This window comes from Culex pipiens, chromosome 3 (assembly GCF_016801865.2).
Source record: "Culex pipiens pallens isolate TS chromosome 3, TS_CPP_V2, whole genome shotgun sequence".
Taxonomy (NCBI): domain Eukaryota; kingdom Metazoa; phylum Arthropoda; class Insecta; order Diptera; family Culicidae; genus Culex; species Culex pipiens.
This window is the reverse complement of record NC_068939.1, coordinates 91,122,003-91,140,325: the sequence shown is the minus strand read 5'-3', so window position 1 is coordinate 91,140,325 and position 18,323 is coordinate 91,122,003. Positions and strand designations below refer to the sequence as shown.

The 18,323-nt window shown below is 36.8% G+C and overlaps 1 protein-coding gene across 7 annotated transcripts in view; it reads right to left on the bottom strand.

Annotated features, from left to right (window-relative positions):
- Window positions 1-18,323, bottom strand: part of LOC120429201 (uncharacterized) — a 262,260-nt gene that overhangs the window by 173,296 nt on the left and 70,641 nt on the right. For 6 of the 7 annotated variants that reach the window (XM_039594408.2, XM_052710534.1, XM_039594410.2 and 3 more), the window contains 2 exons: window positions 8,467-10,125; window positions 8,111-8,397 (listed from right to left, as the gene is read on the bottom strand). The exons of the other annotated variant lie outside the window; for it this stretch is intronic. In XM_039594408.2, the coding sequence (XP_039450342.1) occupies window positions 8,495-10,125 (1,631 nt within the window). In that variant the 3' untranslated portion in view covers window positions 8,111-8,397; window positions 8,467-8,494. Of the gene's footprint in view, window positions 1-8,110; window positions 8,398-8,466; window positions 10,126-18,323 lie in introns of those variants that run through there. 7 annotated transcript variants of the gene reach the window in all.

Below are 18,323 nucleotides of genomic sequence, written 5' to 3'. Positions count from 1 at the left end.
TCGTGGTGTTTGTTTTCAATTGAGATTGCGAATCAACCGCGGAGATGCAGGTTGATCCCATTAAGAGCGGGGCGCGCAGAGTCGCGTGCTTTGAGGATATCTAAACAGGTGGTTTGGTTGAGTTTGTTTTTGCTTATTTGAGGTTTAGTCAAGGTCAGTTTATGCAGAAATAAAATAAATACTGCAGAATGTTGTTTGCTCGTAATAAAAAATAAACACATTTGAATTAGATCATCATAAGTTGACCATTTTGCTTTAGAGCGTAATTAGTTAAACCTTATCAAATATTTGTTGAAATTGCTATGCATTGCGGATAAAAACCTGAAAGCCTTAACAATATGTTGAGTATCTTTAAATAATATGTTGAGTATTTAAAAAAAGTCTAATCAGAAGATTGTGATAGCCTGACATCAAAATAACAGCAAAAAAACTGGAAACTCCTCAAAGCAATTGAATCGAAACTGAAAGTTACCAGATAGCAAATCTCCCTTTCCAGCGAGTGCACGCGGACTTTACGTCACCACACCGGAGAACAAATCCTCCTCTTCTGCTTTGAGAGGAGCGCAAGCCCCCCAACCGAGAAGACGACGTCTGGTCAGTTTTGCAGAGTGCAACTCGTGATGCACAGATCAAGCGGCGACGACACGGTCGGTGGAAGAACGACGAACCTCGGCCCAACGAATCGACACAAAGACCTCGGGCACGACCGTGTCAAATGTGCGATCAGAGCCAATCAACGCTAAATTTCAAAATTTAGGTAAAATTTGTATCATGTATTTATCAATTCTTTATGAAATACTTTGTTTGAATTTTAGGACGGAAGTTTATTAAAGAAAAGTTGAGTAAATGTTATATTTATTCATTAACCCTCTACTGCCCAAATTTTTTTTTCGAAATTTTTTATTTTTCCCGTGTTCAGGAGGTCATTTTGAGCAACTTTTGTTCTGCGAAAAACTTTACTTCTCTTTTTTTATGTTTTTCTTGTTTCATTTTTAGTATTTTAATTTGCATTTATCTTGTTTAGTTTATGTTTGTTTCTGGTAGTATTTGGCCTACTCTACCACCTCCTATCATTACATTTTGCCTATCTAATTTTTTCATGTTTTTACAGTAACTTTTTCAATTTTTTGCATGTTTTTCACATTTTTTGCTATAAAATGGAACCATTATCATTTAAATTGTAAATCAATGCGTAGAGGCATAGTCTGGGGCACTAGAAAAATTACTGCATGCTTCTTTTTACTTAAAATAAAGGAAATGTTAGTAAAAAACCCAGCCGAAGTTGACCCCTAAAAAAATTACATTTTTAAAAACCTTGGCAAAGTCACATAAAACAAGTCAAACTTCCAACCCTAAAATTTTCCAAAATTTTAAAAGTTCTTCTTTCCAATGCTTTTTGAAGATCAAAAATTGGTTGAAAAATGGATTTTTGGCAATTTTTTAAATCGAAGCCCGTCTAGAGGCGGGGTTGGGTTGTAGAGGGTTAACTCAACCTGTACTAAAGTTTACAAGTGGTCCCGATACTCTTCAAGGGTGTCCCTCTAAGAAACTTGGACATATTTACTTCATTTACTTAGGACAACTACGACAACTTGGAACGAAAACATCTTACTCTGGTTACGCTCGATAGCTTACATTCAGACAAGAAGCACAAACCAACCATAGTCAAAGTAGTGTCGATCGATGCTGGCAGCAATGTACTGCATTCCTTTGGTCCGGAGTCAACTTGTGTCCAGAAAAAAACGTTCCTCGAAGTGCACGTTGAGGCTTATTTGAAGCGGCTAGCTCAAGGTCTGTGTTTCTTCCGAAGCTACTTAAATACCTTAGCTACAGGGGTTCTCAATATTTCCACCAACTTGCTTTTATAAAAAGTTTTGAAATCAAATCTTAAATATCATAAATTGTCCGTTTTCTATTTTTAGGTATTTTTTTTTACTTTGCTTTGAACTAGACTTAGCGGATCTTGTTGAGAACCACTGTTGGTTTGTATGTTTGTATCAGTTATATGCAACGTTGGTAATTGGTATTGTAGTACCGTCAACTGGGCGAATTGGGACAGCAGTTTTAACCATGTAGGAGCACAATGTTTTGATTTTTCTGGTTGGTTTCGGCAAGAACAGACCAACAAAATTTGTACATCCATTTCCAAATTTAAAACAATTTGATGCTCTGAACACTGCTTTCCCTATTCAGACTGTAGTCCCGATTCGCCCCAGATAATCGTAGCAGATTAATTTAAGTTTAGCATGTGAAAAAAAACGACTTCAATTTCTTGAATCTAAGATTGTGTTTGAAGGATCTCCCTTCGTAAAATGATAATGAAAAAAAAAAACTTCCAATTTAGACTTTAATCACAATCTTTGAGCAAACCTGGTATAACATACTTTTCAACATATTAAGCATACAGGATTGATCAACTCTTTGTTATGATCTATTCCGTGTAATACATGATAATTCTTAAATAGACTGTGTCTTTTCCCCCCATTCCTCCTCCCAGCCATACAATCGTCTTTCAATTTGCTGATAAAACATTCCTTCAAGACAAAACAAACCAGATTCAGAACCCGAACCCGTTCCGCCAACCGATTCTTTGTTTGCCTTAGCAGCCAATTCAAGCCTCCTTCTACCTACTAGCCAATCATCCGGACCGGACCATTAACTATTATAGCCAGGATTAAAAATTCCTGCCGCGTCTGGCTGAACCAGTTCTAAATGTCATCCAAGACTGTTGACCTCCTCAACCGTCGCAGGATGGACACAGGCGAATTCTTGCCAGTGCCTGAAAGCTGTCCGAAAGATGATATTTTTTCGTGCAGTCGATTAAAAATACCTGCTGTGATGTTCGAAAGATGTTATGAGCTAGTTTTTTTTGTTGGCGGCAACCAGGGCAAGCTTTTGAACATTGAAAGGAGTTAAATCAATTAACAGTATTTTTTCAGCAAAAATATACAATCTTTACGACTCATTTAGTTAATGCATTTGTATTTTTTCTTAAACATAAAAGCATGATGAAACATATTACTGATTAACAGTGTAAACTAAGAAGTTGTCGTATCCAATAAACCAACAAATTACAAATTACAAAAATAAGCCTATCCTTTTTAACTGACGATATCTCAGAAACTTTCGGTCCATTTTTTATATTAAAAATTGAATCTTTCAATAAAAATAATTAAAGAATTATAAAATCAAGCATGACATTTGTAATGATTTATAAAAATGTATTTGCCTTATTTCATATTTTTGACCAAATTATAACATTTTTAAATTATTTGTATTGAAAAGATCAGGACCATCCATAAACCACAAATCAAAAAAAATAATCAAACCATCCACATTAACGACCCCCGGGTCTTTTATGGTCTCTATTGCAAGTTTCTGCTCGAACCTAGGAGTCCGAAGGCTTGAATGGGGAGAGCACCCAAACCTCTTTCTACTCCAAGGAACCTTCCACCCCAGTGTTTGAACTGACGACCTTTGGATTGCGAGTCCAACCGCCGCCAGTGATTCCACCGGAGTAGGCTTGGTTTGGTGTGTTGTTTGTACTTATGGCATGGAGACGACTCCTACACCTGGAATGACTTAACGGCCTAACAACCAAGGCCGGGACCGACATTTTACTTCCTCATCCGATGGAAGGTTGGAGCAGATGGGAATCGAACCCAGAATCATCCGCTTACAAAGCGGACAGCGTAACCATTCGGCCACGCACTGCCATAAACCACGTGGACACTTTAAGGAGGGGGGGGGGGGGTATGGCGATTGTCCACCAAATAAAAAAAAAACGAAATTATTCGCTCTACAGCATTGCCTTGGCGTTCTCGATTGCGAGATTCCTACTCGAAACTAGGTGTTCGAATGCTTGATTGTTGAGGCTATTGCAAACCTCTTTTTACACCTTAGCTTCCATCCACCCCGGGATTCGAACTGACGACCTTTGGATTGTGAGTCCAACTGCCTACCAGCGACTCCACCGAGGCAGGACCCAGGGAGACGACTCCTACACCTGGACTGAGCTAACGACCTAACATTTTTTTTAGGTTAGTCCGGGGCCAACATTTACTTCCCGTCCGACGGAAGGCGTGATCAGACAAATCTCGTCTCGATAAATGCCACCGGGACCGTCTGGGATCGAACCCAGGCCGACTGGGTGAGAGGCAACCACGCTTACCCCTACACCGCGGTCCCGGCTTTAAAAAAAATTGTGAGTGTCAAATCTTGGAAATTATGGATCTCAATACGGTACGAAAACAACAATACAGGGAATATAAGGAATATAATATTCAAAGATCAAGACTTTTCCTTCAAATTGTCACACAAAATGCACTCTCTTTAAAATATTTTTCGTGGCCTGTACTGCCGTTCTACGCATAACTGTCCCATGTTCAAAAAAGTACAACTGAGAAAAACGCGAATGAAATTTTTCGATCGATTTCTGTGTTTCTACGCATAATTGTCCCGTGGGTTCTTATTCGTCCTATGTGTCCCCAATCACCCCATTCAGTAGTTTATCACTTTTATTTATGATCCTCTTGCTATACAGTTTGTAAACAAGACTCAATGCTTTGTATAACTAATGATCCCGTGATAGAAAATACTTGGTGGGACAATTATGTGTAGAAGTGTAACGATGAGACAAACAGTGGTGTTGTTTTTGATGAGTTTCCGGACAAAGTACTAAATTTTATGGGTTTTTCGATAAGTATACGACAAACTAAACTTAAAAATGTCAAAAGGTCAAAATCGTCAAAAAATGACATGGGACAATTATGCTTAGAACGGCAGTGTATCTCAGCAACAAAAGAATGGATCAAAATTGCCAAAAAAGAAAGCAAACAAGAATTTTCTCAACCTTTCGAATTTTTAGAGATTGAACAGAATTTTTTTTGAAGATAGCTACAACTTGAAAAATGTACTATTACATAGCATTTTTAAATCTGAAATCGAAACAGATTTTGAAAATCTTTTCAATGTATATTTTAGACAGTTTCAAAAATCTCTGTTTCAAAAACAATTTATCCGTCATCAGAAATTTACATTTTAATTCCAGAAAAAAAGCAAAAAAATGGGAGATATGTTTGAATAATATCTCCACATATATTGTCATTTTCAGTAGAGTAGAGTTTATTTTATTCAATAAAGCTTCAAAGAAATACAGGGTTCAACATTTTATTTTAAAGCTTTACTAAGAACAACTGATTTGAAGAAAAGTACATGGACGTTGTGTGGTCTATCCAATACATGTTTTTAAACAACTGTAGAAACAAGATTTACCTTTTAAACCATATTTAATTTACCAATGAAAAACATTTTTTACGATATTTTTATACTTCAAAATTCTGCTATCTTTCTTCATAAATTGGAATGTAAAAAATTTAATGCAAACGAAAAATTTTATGGGTGCCCAGAATATGGAACTTTTTTTTCAAAACCTCGCTCCACAAGCTGAATATTGTTCCTTGACCTATTTTAGGACTCTTATGAGCGAAATCGGGCATCATTTACCCATTGATACTCAAAGGCAGGGTTGCCAGGTTACCAGATAAATCTGGGAATGCCAGATTTTTCAATTGTCTGCCAGAATAAAGATTCACCCTTCTCTGTGCCAGATATTGACAGATTTTGCCAGATTTTTCACTAAATGCCCATTTTGAACATTTTTTTGATTAAAATGAACAAATATAATTGAAAATAGAATGTGTATTTCTTAAATGGGTAATTCTCCGCCAACTCACACAGCAGTTGCCCCGACCCCTCTTCGATTTGCGTGAAACTTTGTCCTAAGGGGTAACTTTTGTCCCTGATCACGAATCCGAGGTCCGTTTTTTGATATCTCGTGACGGAAGGGCGGTACGACCCCTTCCATTTTTGAACATGCGAAAAAAGAAGTGTTTTTCAATAATTTGCAGCCTGAAACGGTGATGAGATAGAAATTTGGTGTCAAAGGGACTTTTATGTAAAATTAGACGCCCGATTTGATGGCGTACTCAGAATTCCGAAAAAAACGTATTTTTCATCGTTAAAAACACTTAAAACGTTTTAAAAAATTTCCCATTTTCCGTTACTCGACTGTAAAAAATTTTGGAACATGTCATTTTATGGGAAATTTAATGTACTTTTCGAATCTACTCGAACTTTTTTTCGTAAAATCGCGATAACTCGTGATGTTTTGTAGCAAACCCCTTATGTCTACATATCAAAATTTTTGCAATTGTCTGCTCTACAACTTTGTAGAACATTGTTACACTCTAAAAAATAACCCTGCAAAGTTAGAAAAAACACGAAATTTTAAAATGAAAAATTTTGTTCTAAATGAAAAAATGACCCTTCTGGGTCAATGTAGATTCGAAAAGTACATTAAATTTCCCATAAAATGACATGTTCCAAAATTTTTTACAGTCGAGTAACGGAAAATGGGAAAATTTTTAAAACGTTTTTAGTGTTTTTTTCGATGAAAAATACGTTTTTTTCGGAATTCTGAGTACGCCATCAAATCGGGCGTCTAATTTTACATAAAAGTCCCTTTGACACCAAATTTCTATCTCATCACCGTTTCAGGCTGCAAATTATTGAAAAATACCTCTTTTTTCGCATGTTCAAAAATGGAAGGGGTCGTACCGCCCCTCCGTCACAAGATATCAAAAAAAGGACCTCGGATACGTGATCAGGGACAAAAGTTACCCCTTAGGACAAAGTTTCACGCAAATCGAAGAGGGGTCAGGGCAACTTTTCCCGATTTCGTGTGAGTTGGTAGAGAATTACCCAAATAAAATGCAAATTCCCATTGTGAGGCCTTAAAATCAGTTAAACCATCAGAACTCTACAAACTTTTGAATTAATTTATATCCTCCCTCCCCTTCACCATTCAAATTTGATAGATTTTGGTCTGCCAGATTTTTCCAGATTTTTAATAAATACTTTGCCAGATTTTTCAAATTTTGACCTGGTAACCCTGCTCAAAGGTGAAGTTTGTATGGGAAAAAATCGGACAAATGTATGAAAACCAAAATTTTCTTACTGTTTTGTCTGCACGGTGTGCTACTTCCATCCAAATATTCCCAAAAGTGAGAATCTCATTGAAAATTTAATGCTCTACAACTTTGTAGAACATACCAAAGCCGTAAAACTCGATCCTGAAAAGTTATTGGCGATTTAAAAAAGTAATTTTTGTATGAAAACCATTTTTTTCACCAACTTTAGGCTCGGGTATCAATGGGTTAATCTCATCCAATTTCACTCAAAATTTACACAGATGCTTAAAATAACCCAAAAAACCGTTTTCCGCTTGTGGAGCAGGGGGTCATTTTTTCTGGGCCCCCTAATGAACACGAGGGGGTATCAGCACCTTAAGTAACACAAAAAGGGGTACCTAGCCTAGAAAAGGTTGAGAACCACTGCATTAGGGCAACTATAAAAAATCAACACTAGAGACACCCCCTGACTCAATTCCTTAGGCAAAAATAAGTAACTGTGTCAATTTGAGCCAAATCCTTTAAGAATAAGGGGCATTTATTGATCGTTGAAGTTTGTATGGGAAATTCTTGTAGAAAATAAACCCTACAATTTTGTCGAATGTTGCTAAACGCTCTGAGTTGATACTGATTTTTGATGTTTTTTTCAGTAAAAAATATTTTCTTATTTCCTTCCTTTTACCCCTTGTATACATTCAAATATTCATAGGCCGATTTATTTTCATCGAATTGCTTATAACTCATCAGGATCAACTCGATCAACTTCGACAAAGTTGAAGGGCATTGAATTCCCTACAAGAATCTTACAGTTGGACAATATTGACAAACTTCAACGATAAATAACGACCCCTCAAATCTTAAACGATTTGGCTCAAAATTGGCACAGTTAATCTTTTTTCCTAAGCAATCAAACCAGCTTGTTCATCACCCCAATGCTCCACACATACATTGTTAGTTCAAAAATAGTTAGTAGCGTTAGTATCAAACATTATTTACAAAGTTAGTATGTATTTTTACAATTTTTGAAATACCGACCTTCAAAAACATTAAAAAATATAAATAAAACTCACTTACCGCCAATTGGAACGATACAAAACCCATCGTGCAAAGACATTTCTTTCAAATAAATCACGCACGACCCTAATAAAATGTCGATTTATTCGTTACAAATAAAACATAAAAAATCGTCCTACAAAAGTCCTACGTCTCTTACATCTCTAATCTACGCATCTCGGGGGTAACGGGGGACACGGCTACACGGCTTCAGGCTGTAATTTTTTAAACTAGAAAGTTAGCACATCCTTCGTCGGTCGAGTATTTTAAATCACGCTCTCTTTTTTTTTTTGACTAAATTGAAAAATTGGCAGGTTTTGGAAGAGAGTGCTGGGAGTTGCCTCCTACAACTAGATCCTAATTGGTGTTCTACCTGAAAGAAGAGGGAGAGGGGTGGGGATGTTAGTGTTGATTGGTGGTGAGGGATGCTTTGCGGAGTTACCCTAAGAAATTGACTCTGGCGCTCGCGCCTACGTGTTGAGAATCGTGGTGAACGATACGCTGAACTCGCCCGGGTGTTGTCCGGACACGTAGACCTTGGAGATTGACGCGCTGGAGAGCAGGTTGTTGGTTGGGGGTGGGGTTGAGGAGATGGGGAGTACGGGCAGGGCGGGTTCTGCTGCGGCTGCTGCCGCGAGGAGTTGATTACGGCGTTCGCGTTCCTCGAGGAGAGGCAGGAGCAGGCTGAGTTTGTTCTGGAGGTCGTCGGTGGTGGGTTGGATGCGGATCGTGGAGGTCGTTGGGACGGTGAGGGTTTCCGTTATGAAGGAGGTAATGACGGTTGGGGTGACATCGCTGTCGTACACGGTGGTTAGGATTTCCCGGCCTTGGAAGGTGATGGGGAGTACGATGGACTTGGTTTGGGTGAGGGTGGTGACGACTTCCTTGACGTGGGTCTTGTACTCGACGGCGGTCGTCACGATCAGCTGGTAGCGGTTGGGATCGGGGATGAACTCGGTTGGGCGGGGAGCGAAGTTGGGTTCGCCGACGCCGAGGTTTCCGAGGAGGAGTTGTGAGAGGAGGATGTTTGCTAGGGGGGCGTTGGAGAGGACGGCACTGTTTTGAGTGTTGCCTTTGGTTTGGACGAAGGGGCTAGCTTCGTAGAGGGTGGTTGAGATGGTTGCGGAATAGGCCGTTTGACGTCCGCGGAAGGTGTTTTGGGAAACCGATACCGTAGTGGTAGCTGTTGAGCTCAAGATGAACTTGGTGATCTCGAAGAGGCCATCGTTGTTGAACGAGGTGATTTCTTTGTTCAGGACATGTACGGGGACTCCGTTCGGACCCTGCGTCAGCGAGAAGCAAGTCGTACAGATCTCTTCGATGCTCGTAGTCGTAGTTTTGATCAGGCTGATTTCGGTGCGCGAGTTGGTGATCAACGAGACGGTCGTGTCCGTTGGCAGGTAGAACGTTACGGTCAAGGCCGGAGTGCTCGGCTGCAGACTGGTGCTGCCCAAATTGACCGTCTTCCGGCGCCAATCGTTGGCAGTGTTGGTGTGTCCGAATCGGTTCACTCGCTGTGGTTCTTCGTCCTTGTACACTCTGCTGCTACCTCCACGTCGCGAAGTTCCCCGAACCGGAGCCTTGTTATTGTTTCCGTTGTAAGCCGACAGAGTGAACGATGGCCGCCTCGTATTGGCGTTGTACTGAGGCTTGTAAGCCAACGACTTGAGCGAACTTCTGTTCCTATTCCTAGCCGTGTTCCTCGTCAACGTGCTCTGACCTGCGTTATTTCTCGGGCGGCTCGTTTTGATCTCGTTTGCCGTTTGGATCTTGCTCTTCGATAGCAGTCTGTACTCCGCGTAGTTGTCCCGCAGGTTCTTGGCCAACCGTGGCGTCGTCGTGTAATCTAAATAGTCATCTGAAATGTAATACCTCGAATCGATCCGATTCGTAATGCTCTGCTCCCGTGCCGTGGTGCGACTCCGCCGGTTCGTCCGATTGTTAATCGCTTGCCGTTTGACCCGGCTGGGTCGGATTTCATCCGCGCGATTAGCTTCGGCCGCCAGCCGCAGCTCGTTCGTGATCTGGCCCAGGACGCTCTCCTCCGGGCGACGGTCGTCAAATTCCAGCGCCGATCTGCCCAGCACCGAGTTGTAGTCCTCTGTGGAGAAACGGGGAGACGCAGTCGGAGAAGGGGGGAGAGAGAGAGAAAGAAGAAGAAAAAGAAGAATTAGGCTGGAGGTCACCACCGGAGGGACGTCGGGGGTGGTGTTGTTAAGGTGTCGGGGATTTTAGTTACAAGTGGGTGGTGCAAAGGAGAGGGAGGGAAAATACACATGCAAAAGTCTGTACACGAGTGTGTTAACCGGTGTGTGTGTGTGTGGTAGTGTGTTAAGTGTAGAGACCAAACTACTTAAGGCTAATCTATACAAAAAATGTACAACTATAATACAGCACAAGAAGAGGGACCGGAGTTCCCGGGTTGTGATTAATGAAGGGGCTGACATCGCGCAGCCATGGCCCGCGGACACTTCGAGATTGATCAATGGTTTAATTATATGAACCATATCACGCGGGGTTTGTTCTTCGCAGTCAGCAGCAGTCCGGTTTGCGAAAGGTCGAAGGTATTTCGGTGTCGTCGTCAATGTTGAAGAATCTCTGGGTCGTCATCGTCGTGTCCTGCTAGGGTCGTAAAAAATATGTGCTCTTGATCAGTCGGTGAATATTTATAGTATTTGTAAGGAAGTAGAATGATGGTTCTTCTGTTCTTAATGATTTCAGCATGATTGAATCAAGAGCTATTCTCATGTTTTCTAAAATAAATGCTCAAAATTGCTTCAACCAAAACTTGAAGACAACACGAAAAAGGGGTTCCACACGCCCCATCCCAACGGATGTTCAAAATATTGCATCGATCGATGTCGACGTGCTACGATGAGAGCCCGATTGGCGTCCAATAAATCAGATGATTGCACAATTTTCGATTCAATCTCGGTTGGTTGAGTGCAAAATCCGTCCCCAATCCCCCCTCCCATCCACCCCCTTAAAAAGTAATATTCGTTGCCTCTGTGGTGTGTAATACTGCAATTAGTCACGGTCTAGTAGGGGCGATCTAAGTTATTGGGATTGAGCGGGTTGTGGGGAGCAGGATTCCCACGCTACTGTTGTCTGCCAGATGAAGTGCTGGCTGCTGTTACAGAGAGATACCATCAGATGGCTCAATAATTGCGATAGTTGTCGCCTAGGACCTAATTGTGAATCAATCAATGAGTCCATCCGTCAGTGTGTCACTGTGCACCGAATGAAATAATAATAGCAATAATAATGCGCATTGTTGGGCAATTTTGCACACGTGGCGTAATCTAATTTGGTGGGATAACATTCCACGGGGTATCAATCTACATTGGTAATCGAGTTGTATTGTTGCCTTTGACCTCTAGCAATAAATAGTTTAAAGGGAGCTAATTGGATTTAATGCTTGATCAAATCGACGTAGATGTTTGATTCATCTTGTGAATGGAGGCAATTTTGAATTAAATGCTTCTTAAACTGGGTAAAATTTTCAAATTATGATTTCTACAGGTTTATGACTATTAAGGCTGACCATGGTTAAAGTAGAGGGATAAACACGCATACATTTGTTCAGTTTTTGATTCTGAGTCGATAGGTATGCATGATGGTGGGTCTACGAGATTTCTGTAAAAAGTTCATTTTCTGAACAGGAATGCAAAAAATCTACAAAATTGACAGATCGGTATCAACAGTATAAGTTTTTTTATGCTTGGCTTTAACATATTTAACTCTGATTTACTTTTGTAGCACTCTTTTTGAATAAACTTAAATTAGAAATGTGACCCAAGGGTTTCCAGCAAGGCCTCAGACTGGCAAGTAATTAATAATTACTTTGATTTTCAGCTGGTAATTAAGTAATTCTTTAATTACTTAGTAATTCATGCAATTAGAGTAATTTAAAGTAATTAATTGGTAATTAAAGTAATTTTTGAGTAATTAAAGTAATTGATTATTTTAAATTGTACTTCTTCAACAACACTATTTACTTTTTTATATATAATCTATAATAACAGTATTTTATTAAATTCAAATAAGAGTGAAACACAAAGATTAAAATAGACTGGTTCTGTATGAGGAAGGCCTTATTCACCATAGTTCTCTCCTAAAACTCTTCTAAAATTTATTTTAATCATGTTGTTTATCGAAGCTGATTAACAACAAAAGGCAACGCCATGATATATTACCCAGTGAAAAATGTTTTGTGAATCCGAAATCTATTTATGTTTATTAAGTAATTATGAAAATATGTTTCTTTTTTTTTGCAAGAACTACATTAGAATTGATTAATTTTTTATGCTTTTCCTTCTAATAGGCAGTCAAAATTATTTTAAGTTTATGTGGATCAAATATTTAAAACCAAAATTGAACATTGATAAACACAAAGTTTTCAAGTGATAGCCATTTAAAATCAATAAAAATAAAAATATATTTTTTCATAATCTGCAGGAACTGACAGTCCTGTAACATCTCTCTATTAAGAGATATTTCCCCGAAAAATTTCCAAATATTTCTGAGACAAATGTTTCAATGTTAAAAATCAAACTCAGTGAAATTAAAATCGTCCAATATTCAGATGAGCAATTCTCTACCAAAACCGGAAATGGATTTTATTTGTATTTTTTGATTTGGCTCAAACCTTGTGGGGGCCTTCCCTATGACCAAAGAAGCCATTTTGCATCATTAGTTTGTCCATATAAATTTCCATACAAATTTGGCTGCTGTTCATACAAAAATGGTACGTAAATATTCGAAAATCTGTAACTTTTGAAGGAATTTTTTGATCAATTTGGTGTCTTCGGCAAAGTTGTAGGTATTGTTAAGGACTATTTAGAAAAAAATTGGTACACGGAAAAAAAAATTTCCCGATTTTTTTATTAACTTTTTTTTCACGAAAACTCAAATTCCCAAAATACGTATTTTTTGATTTTCGAGATTTTTTGATATGTTTTAGGGGACAAAAATCCGCAACTTTTGAGCTATAGAGAAACATGGTCATAAAATCTGCCGCCGAGTTATGATTTTTTGAAAAACTGGTGATTTTTGGAAAAAATCGAAATTTCATACATAAAATTTTTTTGACCTCATTTTTTTATGCAAAATTGAATTTGCAATCGAAAATTACTTTACAGATTTTTTGAAAAAGGGCCCCGTTTTCAAGATATAGCCACCGAAAGTTTGATTTCAGCGAAATATTTGCAGTTTTTCGATTTTTAAAAATAGTGACCATGAGTGACCATCTCTAAAAATATTTTTTTTGAAAAGTTCAGAAAATTTGCTATAAAATTGTCTAAGAGACATCGAAGATTGGACCTCTGGTTGTTGAGATACAGCGGCTTAAAGAAAAAGAAACACGAAAATTGAAGTTTTCTAAGTCTCACCCAAACAGCCCACGATTTTCTAATGACGATATCTCAGCAATTAATGGTTCAATTTTCAATGTTAATACATGAAACATTCGTGAAATTTTCCGATCTCTTCGAAAAAAATATTTTTAAAATTTTTAAATCAAGACTAACATTTCAAATGGGCATAATATTCAATGTTTGGCCCTTTTAAAATGTTAGTCTTGATTTAATTTTTTTCAAAATATTTTTTTCGAAAAGATCGGAAAATTTCACGAATGTTTCATGTATTCACATTGAAAATTGAACCATTAATTGCTGAGATATCGTCATTAGAAAATCGTGGGCTGTTTGGGTGAGACTTAGAAAACTTCAATTTTCGTGTTTCTTTTTCTTTAAGCCGCTGTATCTCAACAACCAGAGGTCCAATCTTCGGTGTCTCTTAGACAATTTTATAGCAAATTTTCTGAACTTTTCAAAAAAAATATTTTTAGAAATGGTCACTCATGGTCACTATTTTTAAAAATCGAAAAACTGCAAATATTTCGCTGAAATCAAACTTTCGGTGGCTATATCTTGAAAACGGGGCCCTTTATCAAAAAATCTGTAAAGTAATTTTCGATTGCAAATTCAATTTTGCATAAAAAAATGAGGTCAAAAAAATTTTATGTATGAAATTTCGATGTTTTCCAAAAATCACCAGTTTTTCAAAAAATCATAACTCGGCGGCAGATTTTTTGACCATGTTTCTCTATAGCTCAAAAGTTGCGGATTTTTGTCCCCTAAAACATATCAAAAAATCTCGAAAATAAAAAAATACGTATTTTGGGAATTTGAGTTTTCGTAAAAAAAAAGTTAATAAAAAAATCGGGAAATTTTTTTTTCCGTGTACCTATTTTTTTCTAAATAGTCCTTAACAATACCTACAACTTTGCCGAAGACACCAAATTGATCAAAAAATTCCTTCAAAAGTTACAGATTTTCGAATATTTACGTACCATTTTTGTATGAACAGCTGCCAAATTTGTATGGAAATTTATATGGACAAACTAATGATGCAAAATGGCTTCTTTGGTAATAGGGAAGGCCCCCACAAAGTTTGAGCCAAATAAAAAAATACAAAAAATAAAAATGGTCGAAATCGGCCGGTTTTGTAGAGAATTGCTCAGATGCAGAAATTAAATCCAATGTAAATGTCACATTTCACATTATCCGTATTTTCAGTAACGATTTTTTTTAATTTGCTTGAGAAAAAAACATGCAAAGTAATGTCAAACCAATGTTTGAAAAACATTTTAAAACTCAACATTATTTTGATGAATTTCACAATTTTCATGAAGAGCTGCTGCAAATATTTGTCAAAGTTTATGTTTGGCTCGAAAAATCAGGGGACCTTTTTTCAAACAACTTCTATATGGGTCATTCCATCTGAAGCGGAACAGCATTTGAAAATTACCATCTCCGATTCTGCTCAAATTTGGCAGAGCTGTTGAGACTATCAAAACATTTAAAAATCCCGAATTTCATCCAAATCAGACCACCCCCTCCATTTTTGTACCCACTATAAAATTCGATATCTCTGGAACGAAACATATTCCTTTCTGTCGATAAGTGATTCTTATGTAAAATCGGACGGGGAATACGATGGTGAGGGGGGCTGTTTTGAAATACGGCCATTTAAAGTTTTCAATTGCGCAATACAGGTAGAAAAAATATGTTAATCAAAATTTTGATCACGGAAATGGATTCTATGACCGATTTCCTTCAAAATTGAGTCTAAGACCGACCGTCTTAGATGTGTGGTTCCTGAGTTATCGTCGTTTGAAGATAGAGGTTTCGCTTAAAAATCGCCAAAAAGTCGATTTTTTGGGAGGGTACAAAAATGGAGGGGGTGGTCCGATTTGGATGAAATTCGAGATTTTTGCATGTTTTGATAGTCTCAACAGCTCGGCCAAATTTGAGCAGAATCGGAGATGGTAATTTTCAAATTTGCATTTTTTCTTGCACACTTCAGGTGGAATGACCCATATTTTAATGGCATTCGATTTGCAATAAACTGAAAACCATTTTAAATTATTTATTAATTAAATTAAAATTCATACATTGAAGTAAAACAGTACAGTATTTTTATTTTTTGCTTTTATGACAAACACGACTTCAAAACACGTAAGTCAACTTAAATAATCTTCTTTGCAATTGATTGATAAAGGGTTCGGTTGATTGAATCGTGAAACATAATGGAATTTCGAATCAGATAATGAACAGGTTAAATTGGCCATAAAACAAATATTATTGTTAATATCAATTGAGCTACTTATTTTTTACCTGAAAATGGTATAATTAAATAAAATGTCAATTTTATAATAAAATAAAACAATTCCAAATTTCAAACCAATTCATTCGCTGTAGGATATTTTGTAAACATCACCCAAAGTTTCAGCGCCCTCTAGTGGAGGGCATTTTTGACGTTTGATCGCCTATAGCTATTTTCAATAAAAATTGTACGCAAAATTCATAATATCCAGATTGGCACAAAAAAAATAAACAGCATAATTTTTTAAATAGCTATCGAATGAGCTATTTAAAACACCTAAACTCCCAAGCTCGAGAAAAAGGGGGAATTTCCATACAAATTCCCCCTTTTTCTCGAGCTTGGGAGTTTAGGTGATAAATAATTTAGTTTATAACCGTAGAAATGAATACTTAAATTTAAATTAAATGTATTTTATCGTAGTGAAAAGTAATTAAGTAATTAATGTAATTAATCATTTTTGACCAGTAATTTGAGTAATTTATTGGCAGACTGGCAAGTAATAAACGCTTCTGGAAACCCTTGATGTGACCATCACAAAAAACTGCAAAATGAAACCCAGATTTTTTTCATCGGTGTTTTTTACTTGGGTGGTAATGCAAGCATAACATACTTTTTTGGCATTTGAACGTGAGTTAAAAAGTTGAATCAATTGAGAATAGCATATCAGCACCATACTTTCTCCAGAATGTTTCTTGTGCATATTATCCGAATATAACAAAGACATGGAAATAAATCAATTTCTAAAAAAATAAAGTTTTTTTTCGATAATTTGAAACATTGCTTTTAAAATAAATCAATCATTAAGGCTAGGTTTCATTTCATGATTCAATCAAAAAAAATATCAACTAAATATTTAAATTGATTAGTTTTTGATAAAGTATTTGTAAATTTGAGGTTAAGTAAATAAATCCAAATTTACTTACACTATTGATCTTCTAAAAATGACTTCAAAACTGGAGATATCTACATTAGACATCATTAGTATCATTAGTTACATTAGTATCTTTTGACAGGAGCAAGATAGCACAATTCTTTCTTCGGGAAAGTTTCAGAGAATTTTCTCAATTTTTATGCTATTGTGTTGTTTTAAAAATTTTAGTGGAAGATAAAAATGATAAGAAGTAAAATGTTAAAAAGAAGATATTTCCATACTAATTCCCATACAAAATTGTAATGCAATGCGCAAAGTGTGGACGCAACCAATCGCTTCCAAATTTTGGGGAGTTGCTTAGGGGCCTAAAAACAACCGAAAAAAACATGTTCTGAAAAATCGACTATTCCGAGTCATGCTAGTCTACATCTGTTCGAATAACGTATGAAACTTGTAACCTAGAAACTTTTCATCGGTTTTGTTATACAAACTTATTTTTTTTAGAAAACAGAGTATTAAAGAGAGTATTAAAATAATCCTATTTATCAATGTTCGGTAATTCGGTAATTTGATAATCTTATTTATCAATGTATTCTAGCTAACTAACTTTTGGAATATTTAAAAATATGTGTACCTCAAGAAGCAGTTTTCGACAATGTTTTCAATAGTAAGACATAGTATAACATTTATAAACATAATAATTTCAACACTCCCAAAAAGTCATAATTTTCATAATCAAAATCAGTTCCTATTGAAAAACGGACTGCATTATTGCGTTTTAAAACAGTTTTACACATTCATTTTCTTTCATTCGATTTTTGTTGAATTTTTTAATCCGGCTGGAACTTTTTAGGAGCCTTTGGTATGCCCAACGTAGCCATTTTGCATCATTAGTTTGTTCATATAATTTTCCATACAAATTTGGCAGCTGTCCACAAGCTGTCCATACAAAAATCTGTATCATTTTAAGGAATTTTTTGATGGATTTTGGGTCTTGGGCAAAGTTGTAGGTATGGATAAGGACTACACAGAAAAAATGGCACACGGTATAATAATTTTTTGGTGATTTTTAATTTCACTTTTTGTCACTAAAACTTGAGGCCGTTGCAAATATTTTTCAAAGTTTATGTCGCCCCGCCCTTCAAAGTCGACCTGAATAATCAGGAAGAAATATTTTTTTATTTTGAAAAACTTCAAAATTTTTATGAAAATTAATGTTTAATCAACTGAAAACCGATTAAAATGCATTGGGGTAATCCTCTACCACAAAATCGGGAAAAGTTGCCCCGACCCCTCTTCGATTTGCGTGAAACTTTGTCCTTAGGGGTAACTTTTGTCCCTGATCACGAATCCGAGGTCCGTTTTTTGATATCTCGTGACGGAGGGGCGGTACGACTCCTTCCATTTTTGAACATGCGAAAAAAGAGGTGTTTTTCAATAATTTGCAGAAACGGTGATGAGATAGAAATTTGGTGTCAAAGAGACTTTTATGTAAAATTAGACGCCCGATTTGATGGCGTACTCAGAATTCCAAAAAAAACGTATTTTTCATCGAAAAAAACACTTAAAAAAGTTTTAAAAATTCTTCCATTTTCCGTTACTCGACTGTAAAATTTTTTGAAACATGTCATTTTATGGGAAATTTAATGTACTTTTCGAATCTACATTGACCCAGAAGGGTCATTTTTTCATTTAGAACAAAATTTTTCATTTTAAAATTTCGTGTTTTTTCTAACTTTGCAGGGTTATTTTTTAGAGTG